At 50.6% G+C, this 17837-nt stretch overlaps 1 protein-coding gene across 6 annotated transcripts in view; it reads left to right on the top strand.

Moving 5' to 3' along the window:
* The first annotated feature begins 1900 nt into the window (after nt 1-1900).
* The window catches only part of TRAF3IP1 (TRAF3 interacting protein 1), a 66367-nt gene continuing 50430 nt past the window's right edge, over nt 1901-17837 (top strand). For 3 of the 6 annotated variants that reach the window (XM_060015825.1, XM_060015824.1, XM_060015828.1), the window contains exons 1-9: nt 1901-2129; nt 5297-5365; nt 5792-5953; nt 7742-7885; nt 7989-8384; nt 10788-10859; nt 11930-12005; nt 15170-15271; nt 16790-16885. In XM_060015825.1, the coding sequence (XP_059871808.1) occupies nt 2007-2129; nt 5297-5365; nt 5792-5953; nt 7742-7885; nt 7989-8384; nt 10788-10859; nt 11930-12005; nt 15170-15271; nt 16790-16885 (1240 nt within the window). In that variant the 5' untranslated portion in view covers nt 1901-2006. The remainder of the gene's footprint in view (nt 2130-5296; nt 5366-5791; nt 5954-7741; nt 7886-7988; nt 8385-10787; nt 10860-11929; nt 12006-15169; nt 15272-16789; nt 16886-17837) is intronic. The other 3 variants (XM_060015826.1, XM_060015829.1, XM_060015827.1) reach the window with 1 other exon arrangement.

Here is a 17837-nt window from a genome sequence, read left to right as displayed (position 1 = left end):
TGAAGACCCAACACAGCCATAAATAAATAAATAAATAAATACAATTATTTTTTTAAAAAAGTGCTTGAAATCAGTAATTACCAGAGAAATGCAAATTAAAACCATAATAAGATACTATTACATACCTATGAGAATGGCTAAAATTAAAAAGACTGACACATCAGGTGTTGCCAGGGGACATGGAACAACTGGGAATCCCATACGTTGCTAGTGGGAATGAAAACCGATGCAGCCACTTTAAAAACAGTATGGTTGTATCTTGTAAAGTTAAGCATATTCTTACCATACAATCCAGCAATCCTATTTCTAGGTATTTATCCAAGAGAAATGAAAACTTATGTTCATACAAAGACTTGTATGTGAATGGTCTTAGTAGTGTTATTCATAAATAATAAGAAATAAAAGCAACTCAAATATTCATCAACTGTTGAACAGATAACCAAATTGTACTACGGAATACTACTCAGCTGCAAAAAGGAATGACATATGGATGAATCTCAAAACATTATAAAGGAAAGAATTAAACACAAAAGACTATGTACTGTGTGATTCCATTTATATGGAACTCTAGGAAAGGCATGGTTGTAATGACAGTTGCAGTTGCCTGGGGCTGGGGTGGGGGAGGAGATGAACTGCAAATGAGCAGGAGAAAATGTTTTAGGGTACAGGAACTGTTCTGTATCTTGATTGTGGCGATGGTAGCATAATCGTGTAAAATTACCAAAACGCATCAGGCTGTGCACTTAAAATGGGTGCATTTTATTGAATGTCAATAATAATCGGGGGCTTTCCTGGTGGTCCAGTGGTAAAGAATCCGCCTTCCAATGCAGGGGACATGGGTGCAATCCCTGGTCGGGGAACTAACATCCCACATGCCGCGGGTCAACTAAGCCTGAGTGCCACTACCGACCTCTCACGCCTCAATTAGAGAGCCTGCGTGCCGCAAAGTACAGAGCCCCTGCGCTCTGGAGCCCAGGCCACAACTAGAGAAGAGAAAACTCGCACGCACGACACAACTAGAGAGAAGCCCGCGCGCCACAAGGAGCGCCACAACGATAGATCCCACATACCGCCAACGAAGATTCCGCGTGCTGCAACGAAGATTCCGCGTGCTGCAACGAAGGCCTGACGTAGCCAAATAAATAAATATTTTAAAAAGTCAAATATAAATTTTAAGTTAAAAAACTCCACATCCAGATACATCTCGAGCAAAGAACACATAAAGAATGGAGCGCATTGAAAATGGTAAAAATGAATGTGAATGAAAATTACAAAGGTATCCAATAGAAGAACTAAAAACAGACCACAAAGCTTCAATATTGATAGAAGTATCTGCAGTGAGCCTGTGCGTGGCGGATGGAAGACAGATGGGACAGAACCACAGACACCTGGCAGAACAACAAGGGAGCGGCTTCATCCTGGTTACAAAGCCCTGAAGCATCGTTTGGTCCTCATCTCCCTGGGAGTTAGGGAGGCTGGCACATATTATCCCTGCTTTATAGGAACAGAAACATAGCCTCAGAGAAAACGAGTTACTCTTCCAAGAAGCCATGTTAAGTAACAACAGGATAAGGTATGTGTCTTTCGAGATAACTTAGTCCAGTCCCCCTGAAATGAATCTTGGAAGCTGTGTTGCTGCTATCCAGTCCTCGGGAGGGCTCCTCTAACGCGGGGCGAACAGCTTTTTCCCGAGGCTGCTGAGCGGTGGAGGGGTTCGGCGCTGTCACCGGGCAGGGACGCTGAGGTAGCCCCACCGCAGACACCGCCCGCGTGCGCGCGCAGTCGGACAGGGCCCGGGGCGCCGCCGCCGGTCCGTTGCTAAGGCCGCGCCGCCCTGGCGACCGAGGGCCGCGGCCCCGCGCACGCGCCTTGGCCGACTCCGGTGCACTGTGGGATGGAAACCCGAGCGGCGCGTCTAGGCCGGACCTGGCGGCGGCGGCGGGGCCGGCGGCGGCCGCGTAGCGGAGTTTAGGCTCGGCGGCCGGCGAGACGCGGGCGGCGCCGCCATGAACGCGGCGGTGGTGAAGCGGACGCAGGAGGCTCTGGGGAAGGTGATTCGGAGGCCGCCGCTGACGGAGAAGCTGCTGAACAAGCCCCCGTTCCGCTACCTGCACGACATCATCACGGAGGTGAGCGCCGGGCCGGGGCGGGGGTCGGGGTGCAGTCCGGGGTTCGTCGGGGTCGGGGCCGGGGTCCCGGTGCGCTGTCTGGGTGCAGGCCGGGGGTCAGGGCCCTTGTGGGGCTCGGGGTGCGGGCCGGGGGTCAGGGCCCTTGTGGGGGTCGGGGTGAGGGCCGGGATGCGGGTCGGGGGTCACTGCCGGGTTGTGGGTCGGGACCAGGGCTGGCGTCAGGGTCGGACCTCGCGTCGCTGAGCACGTCCCCTGCCCGAGGAGCCGGGCTTTGGCCGGATTCCGCGGCGCCTCTGCTCTCACCCCTGTGCTCCCCTTCGCGCCAACCCCCTGAGCCCCCTCTTCCGGGGAGACTCCCGGCCCCTTGGGGAGCATTCTTATTTCTTCCCATCCTACCCATGTATCTCTCAGAGCACATCTTCCACTCTACCTGGCAAAGCTGTTTCTGTGATTTTTTTTTGCTGTGGTGTCTAGCATGTGGAGAGTGCTTACAAATCCCGGGAGAAAGAAATCATTCTTTTTTTTTTTGTATAAACTCCCTCTCCCCAAGTTTTCCTCCACCTGCTCCACTGTGGTCATCACATACTGGATGCTTAATCAGTACCTGTGGGTGAATTGATTGAAGGTGGTTTAGGGGACCTGAAAAGAAGACGCTATAAAAGAGCAGGTCAGTATTTGCTGATAAACGACAGAGCATGTCTTGAGATTGGTTGTCTGTAAACTTTTCCCCACTGGCTGGCGAATTCCTGAGTGACGTGGACGGTAGCTCGTTTGTTGGCATATCCTGGGTACGGTACACAGAAGGTGCACGACAGACATTCATTGTTGAATGGAATCAGTCAAGGCTCCTGTAACTCAGGGTGGCAGCGCCCATTTCCGTGGCGCACCTGAGTGCAGTGTTGACCTTGGAAACTCGGGCATGCTCTTGGGGAGTTAAGAGCTCGAATTTGCAGCTGTCCAGGGGCTCAGGCTCCCACTCTTGCCCCATGTTTGTCCTTAAACTTCACGTCTCACTCTTTCCAGCAGGTGCTGGAAATTACACAAATTTTGCTTTGCTTGTTTTTGCTATCTTAGGTTAGCTTACAATGTGTGCCTCTCTCTGTTAAAAACCCTAATCGTGCTTACAGCTCTCTTGAAACCCACCCACATCCCAAGGGCTGCCTTGACGGGCCTCCCCCTCCTCCTAAGCTAGTGCAGCACTTAGACCTGCCCTGGACAGTGTTTGGGGAAGGGACGTGGCTGCGTGGAGAGCCTGGTGGGAGCCGGGCCTTGAGCTGCATCACCCCGCCCTGTGAAGTAGGCAGGTAGCGTCCTCTAACCCAGGAGGGGTCAAGTCACTTAGCCAGGAGGTGAGTGGCCAACTACAGCGGTTGCCGCCCAGCCTCACACTTTCATTTTCTGTGTTAGTCCCATCTCTTCACTGAAACAGAGCCAGGAAGGAGGCTGGGGGCCATACCTCGTCCTGTGGGTCTTGGTGTGGCCCTGGGCTCATGGTGGCTGCTGTCCCCACCTCCTGGAAGGGCGGAGGAGGAGGAAGGTTCGGGCAGGAATCGACTTGGTTGGCCAGGTAGCCAGGGTGTGGGGAAGGAGTTCCGTGTTCCCAATCGGGATCCACTGGTCTGCTTTTCTTCCTCAGTTTTTTCCTAATCTAAGGTCAAAATTAATTTCTCTACCTGTGTAAAGATAAATACGTTAATTGTCACCTACTCAATAAAGATGTTAGGACAGTTGACATCTGGAAAGCATTTTCAGATAATATGTGCAGATCCTTGTACGAAAATTCTTCACTGCCCCTGAGTATTGTATTCAAATCTCCCTGTTAGTATTTTAGCTACTGCTAAACCAACTCTGCCTCTTTCATCAATTGAAGCACTGATCCTGCGAAATTCATGTCTCTTGTTGGTTAAAATGACTGCTCACAAGTTTAACTGTCAGCACACTGGAAAAAGCTCCAAAGGTTTTTCCTTTTGAGGATGCAGAAGTTCCAGGAATATTAAATGCAGGATACTCCTAATATTCCGCCTGTCTTGTCAGGAAGAAAACCAGCACAGCTGTTAAGTAGTTTGAGGAATGAAAGCTAGCTTAATTAATAGCTAGCTAGTTGTAGCTTGGTCTCAGAGAAGGAGCCCAATATTAGTGTGGGACTGTCTTTTTTTTTTTTTTTTAAGGTAATAAATACTCTTTATGTCTGACCCAGGACACACACATATAGGCAATATTCATCCTAACTACATACAGTGCAGTCTGATATTTTCTTATATGTTTTATTTAAAAAATGCTTATTGCTACCCATTACATTGACTTTATAGTGACCTGCCGCATTTTGAAAACCTCTGGTCTGAGAGAAGCCAGGGCCCTGGTGTGTCTGGAGGTGGGGAGGAACGGAACACATCACCACCCCCAAAGCCTGACTGAGGGGTAGCTGGGAGGTCCAGGTTGACTGAGGAGAGGAAGGGGTGGGGGGAGGACAAAAGTGATGTGGCACAGAGCACCCCTGTGTCCCAGGAAGTGAGGAGAAACCCAGGCTGGGAAGTCCCTCTTCTTTCCAAAGTCCACGCTCTCCACTGCCCCGAGCCGTCCTCACAGGAGGCCGTTTCCTGTCTGTGCACCTCTCAGGGCCTCCTCGTGGTCGTGAGGCTAAGTCCATATTCCTGATGGCTTCAAAGGCCATCCAGTCAGGCCCGTGCTGACTCCCTGGCCTCAGGCTCCTCTTGTCGAACTTCCTCTGGCCCCTTCAACAGGACCTAGTTGGACCTTGTGGGACTGTTTCTTTTCCCTGTCACGTGCTTCCTCAATACCCGCTCCCCCAATTCTTCTCCCGTAAGCTTCTGGTCTTAGTTTAGATATGATTTGCTCTGGGAAGTGTTCCCCGACTCCCCGGGGCCTCCTGCACCTGGATTAGGAGGGATCCTGTCCCCCGTTATAGCCCCGCGGGTCCATCATGTTCACCTGTCGTCACAGCCAGGCTGAGTTCTGTGAGGACCAGGCTGGCTCCTGCCGGGACGAGGCCTGGCACGTGGCAGACGCTCAGTGCTCATTGCGTCAGTGGATGAATGACGTCCTGGGCGTAGACAGATCCAGGCGGCCCTTAGCGTGGGCAGTGGGCGAGGCCAGGGCACGGGCTGTCCCGTGGGGCGCTGACCATGGCCTCGCTTTATCTTTTGAAGGTGATCAGGATGACCGGTTTCATGAAGGGCCTCTACACAGACGCCGAGATGAAGCCCGATAACGTTAAGGTAGGTTTGAGGCACTGTCCCTGCTCGCCTTCGTGAACAGGGTTTTTGTGAGCGGTGCGCTGTGGTGGCCCCTCGCTCACGGCTGACCTGTGGCTGGCATGCGAGGCTGGTGGCTCTGGGCGTTGCCAGGTGCCCTTCCTCACTTCGTGGTCTTTGCGGCAGCTGCCTAGCACGCTAACGTTATCCTGGAGAAATGGAATGAGTGTTCCAAAGGTTAATGATGCTAGCCCACCACCTACAACTAAAAGCTTTATGGAAGATTTTTTTGGTGGTGGTTGTTATAAAGAGTCAGGATTTCTAAATTTAACACACATCTAAAAATAGCTTTTTATCTAAACGGGAACTGTGCCTGTTGGACATACTGAAGATAATGCAAGCTCTTTTTGAAGTATTTTAATATTTGTGTTTTAAATGGAAATCTTTCAGGATAAAGACGCCAAAATTAGCTTCCTTCAGAAGGCCATAGACGTGGTGGCCATGGTCTCCGGAGAGCCACTGCTGGCAAAGCCGGCCCGGATCGTGGCCGGGCACGAGCCTGAAAGGACCAACGAGCTGCTCCAGAGAATCGGAAAGTGCTGTCTCAACAAGGTAGCGCCGCCCCCGAGCTGGAAGCTGCCAGCGCGGGAGGGATGACCAGACGGGGAGGGCAGGCCACGCAGCGGAGCCGAGGTGTTTAAGGAGGGGGTTTTAACCCTGTGCTTGCAGTCTGACCCCACCTCTCCTGGAGCCTCAGAGTTGCAGAAGTAGTTTAAAGCTGTACACTGAAACAGATAAGGCAGTGCTACGCACAGGGTCTACGAGCTGTCAGCATCAAATAGGGACTCCACAGGCACTTTGCTCGTGGGCACGTGGCTGGAGGCTGTGTGCCCGGCCTGCTGAGCCCTGCATCCTTTCTCCTTTTGGGCCTCCTTTCAGGGCAGGTGACTGTTTCCAACCGGGTGGCCGGAGGAGCTGCTTTTCTTCATCTTTGGGGCTTGTGGGATGTCCCTGTTCTCTGCCCGCCTTTCCAGCCTCTTGGGTCTGCTTCCCTCCCTCTTTCCCTCCTCCCCTCCATCCCTCCCTCTCCCCTGGTGGGTGTTTGCAGAGCTGTGCTGCCTTCAAAGAGATCCCGTTTCACTTGTGCAGGGACTGGATTTCCTGAGATCCTCACCAAGGGCTGGAATCTTGGCTTCTCCCTCACAGTCCAGCTGGGCCGTAGGAGCAGGTCATCCCCAGGGCCTGCCTTCTTTGTGGGATCTGAGTAGCCCCCAGGGGAGCGGAGTTGGACCTTTATCAAGGGCATGGCTAACAGAGCCCTTCATGGACCTGATGGGCTGAGGGCTCACCTTCCATGTTACCAAGATGGGAAAGGTGGGCTTCAGCTCACACAGCAGCAGTGGGAGATGGAGAGTGGGATCAGACTGGCCCCCGGGGCCTCAGGGTAGCCTCGCCCTGGTGTGCTGGGTCCAAGGCATGGAGACGCAGAGGCTGATCTTCCAGTGCGCTGACCTCTGTCCCCCGCCCCCACACCCAGATCCTTCTCGTTGCTCATCTTTCCAAAAAGCAAATCTGACTAGCCTTCCTGCTGAATCCCTCGCCCCCAGCTCCGTGCACTGCTCACGAAGCCCGTCTCCTCTGGTCCTTTTCTCTCATCTCTCACCTTGTGCCTGCACCCCTGAGGGCTCCTGCCCTGGTCTCACTCCCTCAGTTGTGCTGCTGCTTTCTCTGTGCGGAGCTGCTTCCCGGGAGCCGTGTGGGATTGGCTGCTCTTGCTGGAACCCCCGTCGTGTTCCCCCAGCGCACTGACTTTTGGTTGTTGTGTTTGGCGGCCTCGCTGGTGTGCAGCGTGTCCTCAGCCCGCGGTCTAGTGCCGGGCGTGTAGCAGTCACTCAGCGCAGGCTTGCGGAAAGCGGGAGTGTGTGGCCAGTGGGATTCCTGACCCGAGGTGTTCAGAGACTCTCGGGGGCGGTCAGGGATGCTGCAGAAGGGATTTTGGCATTTGATGGGGCTCCGGTTAGATCATTCCTTAGGCCCTTTCGGTGCTGGGCCTCTGTGGCCCCGTGAGAAGCGAAGGGTGTCGTAGAGTCATGTGGCCAGCTTTGGTGTCCTTGAACAGCACACACGTCCACGCTTGGCACCTTGGGTAGAAGGGACCCAGGGTTCATTTAGCTTGAGTGGACTGTGCGGTTACCGCAGGAGTGCTGGAGGGCTCGGTTAGAGGAGATGCTGTACGTTGTCTGTGGTAACGTTCATTTCCTTTTAATATTTTATCCTTTGAAATCCATTAGGAGACAAAGATTCCGTTTAATGAGCAATCTTTGAATGTTGACATTCACGTTTATTAAATGTACTAATTTCATCGCAACCTTGCATTTTATTTCCTCACGTTGGGACAAGCTCTCCAGCGACGATGCGGTGAAGAGAGTGTTAGCCGGAGAGAAGGTGGAAACAAAAGGAAGGTCCTCACTGACGTCGAAACCTCAAGAATTGGATAATAAGAACGTGAGGGAGGAAGCATCCAGGGTTCATAAGGATAAAGAGGTGAATGCAAGTTACGTGCATCTGAAAATGAAATAATGAGGCTTTTTGTGGTTCAGGTAGACATTTATAAGTGATATTGTCATCCAGCTTTTTTTTTTCCTAGGATAGAAGAAACTCTGAAATAAATGAGAGGAATACAAGCGGAGGTCGAAAACAGAAAGAGGAAGAAAGCAAACCAAGAGAAAAGGAAAGGGACAGGGAGAAGGCCAAGGAGAATGACCGAGACAGACACAAAGATCCCGAGAGAGACAAGTGCCACGAAGGGGAGAGCGAGCGGGCCAAGAACAGGGCCCGGCCGGAGAGGGCCAGGGACAAGGGCGCAGAGCGGGAGAGCGAGCGGAAGAACGAGGGCGGAAAGGAGGAGAAGTGGAAAGACCGGGAGAGCGAGCGCGAGCGACACAAGGGCCAGGAGCGGGCCCGGCAGAGGGTGCGGGACGGGCAGCGCTCCAGGGACCCCGACAAGGAGAGGAGCCACGAGCGCGAGAAGCCGGGGAGAAAGGTAAGTCCTGTCGGAAAACCTCTGCCTTTAACTTAGAAAGGGTTCGTGGTGTTCTCCACAACGACTCTGGTCTTGGTTGTAGTGTGATTAGGAAACTGGATTTCTTTATCACCAATTTAAAATTCTGACAGTCGTGGATGCCTAGGAGAACCTTAAAGCGATACTGGTTTTTGCTTTTCCTGTCTGCTGTGTGTGTGTGCCTTTGGGCGTTCTCCTGGAGACTGGGGATCAGTGGGTCCCATGGCTTTGTGAGCAGCGTTTCCAGGCAGCCTCAGTGTGTGGGGTCCCCGGGGTGTGGGCATGGCTGCGTTGATTAAGGATTGGGGATACTTTCTAAGTCTCTGAAGCATTAGCAGATGAGTAAAATGAGATCTCAGTTTACTGAATTCTTGTTTAATTAAATTTTCAGGTAAATTTAGGGTTTTCCAGAAAATTCTTTTGGTTTCAGACACTGTTTTCTAGAGGTGCAGGTTATTTCGGACCCGCTGTAAATAGGGTAAGTCTCCTGGCAGGGCTGGCATTGCAAATGCTGGTTCTTGCAGGGACATCAGATAACTGTAAAGTGTCCTGGGCAGGTCCTGGAAATCCTCTGGTCTCCAGCTGCTAGAAAGGAGGAAGCTGAGGTCTGGGAAAGTACAGGGTCTGCTGAGTGAGGCGGCCAGGCGGTGAGGGGCTAGCTTGCTCTTCCCTGCTGAGCCGGCCTCTGGTTTTGTGGCCTCGCATCCCTGGCACCGGGAGGTGAGCGGGCTCCGTGGGACGGACTGCACGCCAGGCCTGGCAGCTGGTCTGCTCAGTGGTTCTGTTGGCTGTCGGTATGCTACCTGGGACCCTGGGGTCTCCCAGGGACACCCTGGAGTCATGTAACCCACCACGGCGTATGTATCATAAGAGCCCGGTTTCCCGTAGGAGTTTTAGAAATAACAGAGACCTTCCCCGTCTTTTGCTTCTTTCTAGAGGTCTAAGAAAAGTCTTTTTCGCTGAGCCGGTTTTAGTGTGGTGCTCGAACATTCTAGTGCACTTTACTGTGCACGAGGCAGCCCCTGCCTGGGGCACCTTCTCAGCCCTCCAGGCCTTCAGACCCAGTGTCCCACCCGTGATGTTCACTGAGGTTGCTGGTGGTATGACTGGTTTTTTAAGTAGAGAGACAGTTCCAAAGAGAACTTTTATACGTGGATACATGGGACGTATTGGAGCCACGAGCGAGGCGTGCTTTTGTTTAAATGTGTGAGACCAGGGTGAACGGACTGCGTTCCTGCTCCCAGCTGGCCCTTGTTGGCCGAAGGCAGGTGTTCATAGACCTGTCGTGGTGATTTTGCTGGACTGGCCCTTCTGTGTCCATCTGGGGCTCCTTTGTGGAACAGGGCTCTGGGGGCAGGCTGCTGTCTCCCCCCAGGAGTGGTGGGACCCCCAGAGAGCCGAGCCTCGAGGCTTCCGGGAGGGCAGCTCCAGGGAAGAGGAGACTCAGCTCTCACCTGGGCCCTGCCGGGCAGTCTGCAGCCTCCAGTCGAATCCCATGACTTAGAAGAGACGATGGTGAGACATTCTCAGCCTGTGAAACAGCAGGTATGAAGGCACTCTGAGAAGTCACGGGTGTGTCCCCGTGTGGCGGTGGAGGATGAGTCTGAGGTCAGAGTGGCCACGTGTGGGTGCTGCCCTCCTCCCATGTCTGCAGGGAACTGAGCACTCTGGGCTGCGGGGACCCCAGGCACAGAGCCTGGCCCGCACAGGAAACTACTTCGGATATAGTCTGCTACCTTCATAGTTAAGTCGTGAGGACAGTTAATTGTTGAAGTACTCAACAGGCATCCACTGCTTTTCATGGAGGAAAATCTCAGTGATCGTGTCTCTTCTACTCCTTATGTCGAGATATGTCTTTCTGAGAGTTGATTTAAGTGTGCGGTTTTTTAAGGTGTTGATTTAACATGCTTACAGTTTTCACGTCATTTTTGTTTTGAGAGTGCTTTCCTGATGTAGCGTCTGGAGACTTTGCTCAAAAAGAACCGCTCCATTGGGAGGTGAGAGTGGTTCCCTCACAGAAGATAGGAGTGGGCGACTCCCTCGTTTCCAGATTCCCTGTGTGTTCCTGGAACATCTCCGAGAAGTCTGGCCTGGCGTAGGGACCGCGTGGGCCTGGGAGACGCTGCTCCCTGCGGTTCCCTGCGAGGCCCTGCCCCTGCTGCCCTTGGCCTCCTGGTCAGCCCCCTGTGGGCGGAGATCTCGGATAGGCCTTTGGAGGTCCAGGCCACACGGCGACCACAGTGGGGCGGGGCTGGGATGTGACGTGGTGCTCCCGTGTGAAGGGTTATCTTGTTGGTCAGTGTTAGAGAAAACATCTCGGCGCGTTTTTAGATGTTACAGACTTGAGTAATTCTAGAGTTTGAAAAAAAAAATTTTTTTTTATAGTCCTCAAGCTCAGGAGAGATGTCTAAAAAGGCGTCAGATGGATCTTTCAAAGACTCCAAAGCTGAAACAGAGGTAAACTTGAAAAAATAATTTTGAGAGACATAAACCCATAAACCCATAGCTGTGTTGAAATAGTAAGTGCTGTGTGTGGTCCACCCCCAGTGCACGGAGGCACGGGGTGGGGCGTGGCGGAGGCTCACACACAATAGGTCCATATTTATTTTGTCGTAAAAGTACCGCTTTAAAGGGTTTACTGCCTGCAAGGTAGGTGGGGTGTGCTTATTCTCTGCTTCTCTGTGGTGACTCTTGGGTCTCCTCGTACCTTTATGTGACAAGTATGATGTGCGGAGTACAGAGGGGTAAGGCAGTCATTTGGGAGAGGATGGAGGTGGCACTTTGGAGGAGTCTGGGAGAGGATTAAGTCATGAGGCAGGCAGGGACCGGAGGGCCGGCTGGAAGGACCCGTCCAAGCTCTGCCTGGCCCGGTGGGACCCTGCAGTGCAGTTCCTGTGGGTGAGGTCCAGGCCAGGCCGGGCTGTCTTGGGGAGGTTAGACTCACCCCAACTTCATCGTCCAGTTTGGATTTCAGAAAGTATATCCGGGCAGCCACAGGCAAGATGGACAGGCGTGGAGTGGAGGCTGGGAGGCTAGTTAAGAGGCCCTCGTGGCAGGTTGAGGGAGGGGTCGGGCCAGGGAACTGAGCCAGCGGTGGGAGGGACGGGATGTGCTGTTTTCTCTGATTTACGCTCTGTTTAAACACACTGTGTACGTTTTCACTCTCAGAGTTGTTCACAAATGCATTGAGGTAATTAAGCATATAGCGACAGAAGTCAAGTCCTCATAAACTCATCTGATGAGAGTGATTCTCAAGGTATGGTCAGTGGACAGCTGACCTTTTTAGGGCTGTACCAAAAAGTGGAATTCTGCATTTAGAGTGAAAGAGCTTTCGGCTTCCTTCTAATCCACACTCTTAGGTCTTAAGTGCTTAGCTGCGCTGACTTGGAGTCAGTTCCCCTTTGAATGCGTACGGATGTTGTTGTGTTTCCTGTTTGTTCTTCCTTGAGCTTGAATAATAAATCTGCTCATGGTGTCGCTCTGTGGTGCATCAATTAATTTATTTTTTTCATTCTCTTTTCTTTAAGACTGAGATTTCCACTAGAGCATCCAGGTCAGTGACAACAAAGACATCAAAACGGCGATCCAAAAATTCAGTGGAAGGTACTGCAAAATTTATCATACAATGTAGCTGAAAATACTAGATTCTTTTTTCTTAATTTATTTTATTTTTGGCTGCGTTGGGTCTTCGTTGCTGCGCACAGGCTTTTCTCTGGTTGTGGCGAGTGGGGGCTACTCTTCGTTGCGGTGCGCAGGCTTCTTATTGCGGTGGCTTCTCTTGTTGTGGAGCATGGGCTCTAGGCGCGCCGGCTTCAGTAGTTGTGGCACGCAGGCTTAGCTGCTCCGCAGTATGTGGGATCCTCCTGGACCAGGGCTGGAACCCATGTGCCCTGCATTGGCAGGCGGATTCTTAACCACTGTGCCGCCAGGGAAACCCAATACTAGATTCTTTGCTTTAGTCACAACATCTAGTAGGAAAAAGCTTCTGTGACTAGAAAGCGGATTTGCCTTTGGAAGGAACAAAGACTGTGTGAAAATGATGAAGATACATGGTTTTCACACCCACATGCATGTGCATGCCCTCGCACACATGTGTGAGCTCACGACACCAGGGGCAGAGTACACCTGCGTGATCTGTGTTCCAATCTAAAAGACGTGACTGAATGTTAATTTTCCAGAAATATTTATCAGTCATCCGTGTCTCACTGACTCTTCTGAATGGGTAAGCAAGTTTAGTCCTGATGCAGGACGGACATCAAGAGCGTCCTGCCCTTAGACAGGTGATGTTTATGCATTTAAAACATAGCAGAAAATGTCACTGGCAGTCATGCTAAAAGCTGAAGCTGAAGCAAACGGGCCTGGCCTGGGTTTGCCCGAAGATGTGTCTCCTTGTGACAGACCAATAAGTAGGGAAAGAATGTCAGTCCAGTGCAGGGAAGTACAGTTGGAGGCTGGCAGTGTCGGAGGCTTTCAGTGGAAGCATGAAGTTACTTTGAATGAGCAGTAGTAGTTCCTGAAAAGTCATCCTTTTCCTAAATTGTAAAACTTAAAGAAGTATGGCAAGAATGTAGTAGTTGGAATTTTTCACTGAGAAATTGAGCTTAGGTGGTAAGTTCCACTCTTTGACGTTGATAAATGCTTTAGTGAACTTCTTTGTGACAGAAACTTTCTCTTCCTTTTGGGCGATCTCTGTGGGATAGGTTCCCAGGGTATAATTACTGGCACAGAGGGCCATTATGGACATTGTAAGGTTTTAGCTACAGTGGACACTGTCCGTACCCTCTACCCCACACCTTCTCTGGGGATTTGTTTGAAAGGCTCGCTGATTTTGATAGATGGAAAACACTCAGAGTCTGAGTGTTCTTAATTTGTGTGAGCTCCCTGTATGTTAAGGACATCTGCCAATTTTTTTAAAAGTATTTATTGTTTTATTTTTTTTAATTGGGGTATAGTTGTTTTACAATGTTGGGTTGGTTTCTACTGTACAGGGAAGTGGAGTTCCCTGTGCTAACAGCAGGTTCTTATCAGGTATCTATTTTAGGTATGTATGTCAATCCCAATCTCCCAATTCATCCCACCACCACCCCCCTGCCGATTTTTAAATAAGTATTTGTTTCTTATATTTTTTTTCCACTTTTTAAATTCTAATTTTGTTTGGTTACTGACTTGCCTAGGTGTTTAATTTTTTTTTTTTTTTTTTTTTTTTTTTTTGCGTTATGCGGGCCTCTCACTGTTGTGGCCTCTCCCATTGCGGAGCACAGGCTCCTGATGCGCAGGCTCAGCGGCCATGGCTCACGGGCCTAGCCTCTCCATGGCATGTGGGATCCTCCTGGACCGGGGCACGAACCCGTGTCCCCTGCATCGGCAGGCGGACTCTCAACCACTGCGCCACCAGGGAAGCCTAGGTGTTTAATTTTTATGCACTGGAAGCTACCAGTCTTTTTTCTGTAGTTTTTCCAGAGATTTGAGAGATGAAGGTTTGTGTTTTGTCATACGTTTTAATATTTAATCTTTTTGGTTATCTCTTATTTTAATTCATGGTATAAAATGAGACTCTGAATTTATTTTTTCATAATAACTCATCAGGTGTTCCAGGGTCACTTACTAAATAATTGTTCCCTTCCCTCCTGCTCTGTGATCTCCCCACATGCCTTTTGGAGTCTGGAGTCTGGTGTTTCTGTTTTTGTTTTTTCTCTACGGTTTTCTGTTTCACTACTAGTTCCCTATCATTTTTCTTTTCAAAGACGTTTTAAGCCCTTTTATTTGCTATTCTTCCAGATGTATTTTGTAATCACTTCATGAGTCAAAGAATCCCACATCCCACAAAACAAATGGATGAGGATGTAATTGGACTTGGGTGAAACTTAGGCTTTCGTTATTCTGGGAAGATTGGATACCTCTACTTTCAAGTTAGACAGGGGTCTCATCCTCTCCCGAGATGTGTGTTGGGTGCTTGGGTGTGTCTGTCAGTCAGGGATTGCTCGATTGTTTGTTTTGTTTTCAGTTTTTTTGGAAATGGTATCTTTCTTCCCCTCATTAATTTTTAGTGATCGTTGTTGGAGTATAGAAACTTCATTGATTTTTGTAAATGTATCTTAAATCTAGCTTGTATTGAATCTTAACCCATAATTGTTCCATTGATGTTTTGATTTTCTAAGCTGATGGTCGTATCATCTGCTTTTCTTTTTTACTAACTCAGGATGTTAGCATCTGAGTTAACCGGTAAGCTTGAACTGTAGGGTTCCTTGTATTTGATCTTTGAGAGATTTGGTTATCAGAGAGTTGCCAGCTTTAAGACACTAAGGTTTACTGAGCTGTTGACAAATTGGTGAACTCTTTCTTCCCTGCCTCTGCTAGTTGGGCACTGACCTCACCCCGGGTCCTTGCCCAGCAAAGCTGGCGCTGCGCCCTGTCGTGCTGCCTCGCTTTAGCGGGTAGCATTAGGGGAAGGGTCCAGCACCCAGGAGGTGTGCGAGACACAGGTCCTCTGTGTGCCCGCCGAGGAGCGAAGCCTTGCCTTTACTAGAGAGGGAGGGCATCACGTTTGTTAGACATACTTAGAATCTTAAGGCCACACTAGAATCCCTATAGGATCCAAAAACCATTCTGTGTAAGAATATGATAATTTTTGCTTATTCTTAACCAGTGGAGACTAGCAGAGCAAATAACTTTGAGTTAGTGGGTGCATTTTAATTTCATTTGTTTGATAATATGCAGCATCGCAAATTAAGTTTAATACGTATTTTCATTGTGCAATTTCATGTTAGGAAGAAGGGATTCTAGAACCAGTGAAAATAGTCTCTCCCCTGAAAAAGAACGTAACTCTTCCTGCAGTAAAGCTAAGAAGGAACACGCCGGGAAACAGCTCGGTAAGACTGAGCGAACCCCAGGGAGGCTGCGAGCGAGGGTTTGTGACTCGAAACCTTTAGCCGCCTGATCCCTTGCTTCTGTCTGATCGTTGAACAGATGGAGCCCCGTGGGTGGTGCAGGGGAGATGCGCCCTGTGCTAGAGACGCGGCCCGGGTGCTAGAGCACTGTTCTCGGGGCCCCAAGGGGAGCAGGGGCAGGGGACCAGCGAGCCCCCTTGTCTGAGCCACGGGGCTGCCCCCGCCGTGCATGGATTCCCGTCCGTGACCCCCTCACTGGCCGAAATCGTCCATGTGAGCCTTCCTTTCTTAATTCTGCAAATATCTGTGGAGTACCTGCCCTCGTGGAGAGTATGATCTAGAAGGAGAAGACAGATAGTAAAGAGAACTCAGGATGTATACATTCGTGTTAGTTAACCATGAGTCTTTTGAAGGGAGGTGAAGCCGAGAGAGGTGGAGGGGGTGCGTAGGCAGGGAGGGCCACTGAGGAGGGGGTGTCTGGACAGAGTCCACTAGCGTCACAGAGCACATGACCTGTGGGTGTCCAGGAATGGCCAGAGGCCCCGAGCTGGGGACAGGCCTGCCTGTTTGAGTGACTGGAAGCCAGGTGGTGAGGCTGGAGCAGAGAGAGGGCAGGTGCCAGGAGAAGGGGCTCGTGAGTGGGCAGGCTGGGGGCATGGTGGAGTAGGTGGGAGCGAAGTCCGGGGGTGCCCAGCAGGACAGAGACAGGCTCTGGCTTAGGTTTGAGAGGCGCCCCCCTTAAAACTGCAGGGGCGGGAATGAAGGCCGGAGAGCAGTTAGGTGGTGCTGTGGCGTCCAGGTGAGAGGCCGCGACGTCTGGGACCCAAGGTCACTGCTGCGGAGATGGGGGGTGGGGATGGGGCGGGGTAGGCTGCTCTCACGGAAGGGATGACAGTGGTGCCGATGGACTGCACGGCGCCTGTTAGAGAGGAATCACAGGTGGGATCGGTTGGGGGTGTCCGGCACCTCCGTGGTGTCATTTATTGAAGCGGGGAAGGCTTTGGGAGAAGCTGGTTGGCGGATCCGTTCTAGAGGCGTTAAGTTCAAGATGCCTGTGAAACAAGCAGGTGGAGGCGTTGGGACAGCGGGCGGGCGTGTGGGCCTGAGGTTCAGGGGCAGAGCTGGAGAAGCTGACGTTAAAATGAAGAACTTGGGGGTTCCCAGATTAGCGCGCGGGCCTTCATGCAGTAATGGCCTCCGGGGAGCGTGGAGCCCAGGATTCGAGGGTCGGAGAGGAGGAGAGGGCTCTGGCAGAGGAGACAGAGGCCAGCAAGTTGGGGGGGCTGGAGAGCCAGCGCCCTGAAAGCCAGGGGCTTCCGGAGGCGGAGGGGCTTATCCAGCGCTTCCGAGACAGGTCCCGTGGAGGCTGAGGGTTGACCGTTGAGTTGATGGGACAGTTAGTTGGTGACCTTGGCATAAAGCCTTGTAAATCCCAACCAAAGCAACCAAACGCGAAAACCTTTGCAATAGTTTAATCTGTTGTTCACTGTTTTATGTCAGGAAGAAAGGAGGATGATATTTCAGCTAAAATTTTAGACCCCATAGTGTCTGGATTAAATAATGAACCAGATCAGGAAACTACAACTTCAGAAATAGGTAAGAAAAATATATTCCTTAGTTTAAATTCCTCACCACTTTGGTATGAAATATTTACATCTCAGTGGGGTTATCATTATTCTTTATTTTTCTAACCACTTTAATGTTCATCAGATTTCTTTTTTCCCACAGTGTACTGAAGAACAGAAATGACTTGATAGTCTGTTTGCTTTAATTTGCTAAGTTTTATGATAAAGAAGATGAACTTAGCTCTAAGTTAACCTTTACATGCTTTATTATGTGTAAAATCTTTGCATCTAAGTCAAAATGCTTTCTTCATCTTACTCCTGGAATTTTAAAAAGTGTTGTGGATAGTTAGAGAAATTATCTTTCAGTTCTGCGGCGTGCTCTGCTGTGTTCTGTTAAGAAAATGCTCCACAAGAACTATTTTCAAGTGCTTGCTCGGAGCGCCCGGGGAAGGTGTCCCCGTGGCACACCTTTTACATTCGAGGCTGGCAGTGTGATGTGTGTGCACATCCTCACCCTGCTGATACCGGCTGATTAGACGTACGGATATGGAATTTCGGTGGGATGATCCAAGGTTGTAACTGTATGGAGTCTTCTGTGATGTTTAACTAAATTCTTCAGAAATACGGCAATTCTTGAGTGACATTTGAGGGGGAAAATAGTGTAAATCTTGCCCCCGGGGAAAGATAAAGATTTTTCTAGGCTGAACTTGCCTCGGATCTACCTGGTTTTTTAACATTCTGTAACTGTAGCTAGAATAACAATGAGCCCATCTTTCTGCACTTGCGTTCTCCCTTTACTAGCTTTTGCTTTTCTAAGAGGGGTGTGTTTGCAAGCCGTCTGCTCCTTCGCTGGTTCAGCAGTGATGGTCTGTGGTTATTCTGTTCCAAGTAGGTCAGCTCTGTGTGGTTTATCTGCGTCTCTAGCAGTGTGGGAGGACCGAACGACCTAAATTGGGACAGAATGAGTTCTTACGGATGAAAAT

The sequence above is a fragment of the Delphinus delphis genome, chromosome 7, assembly GCF_949987515.2.
Source record: "Delphinus delphis chromosome 7, mDelDel1.2, whole genome shotgun sequence".
Taxonomy (NCBI): Eukaryota; Metazoa; Chordata; class Mammalia; order Artiodactyla; family Delphinidae; genus Delphinus; species Delphinus delphis.
This window is presented reverse-complemented; position numbering and strand designations above follow the sequence as displayed.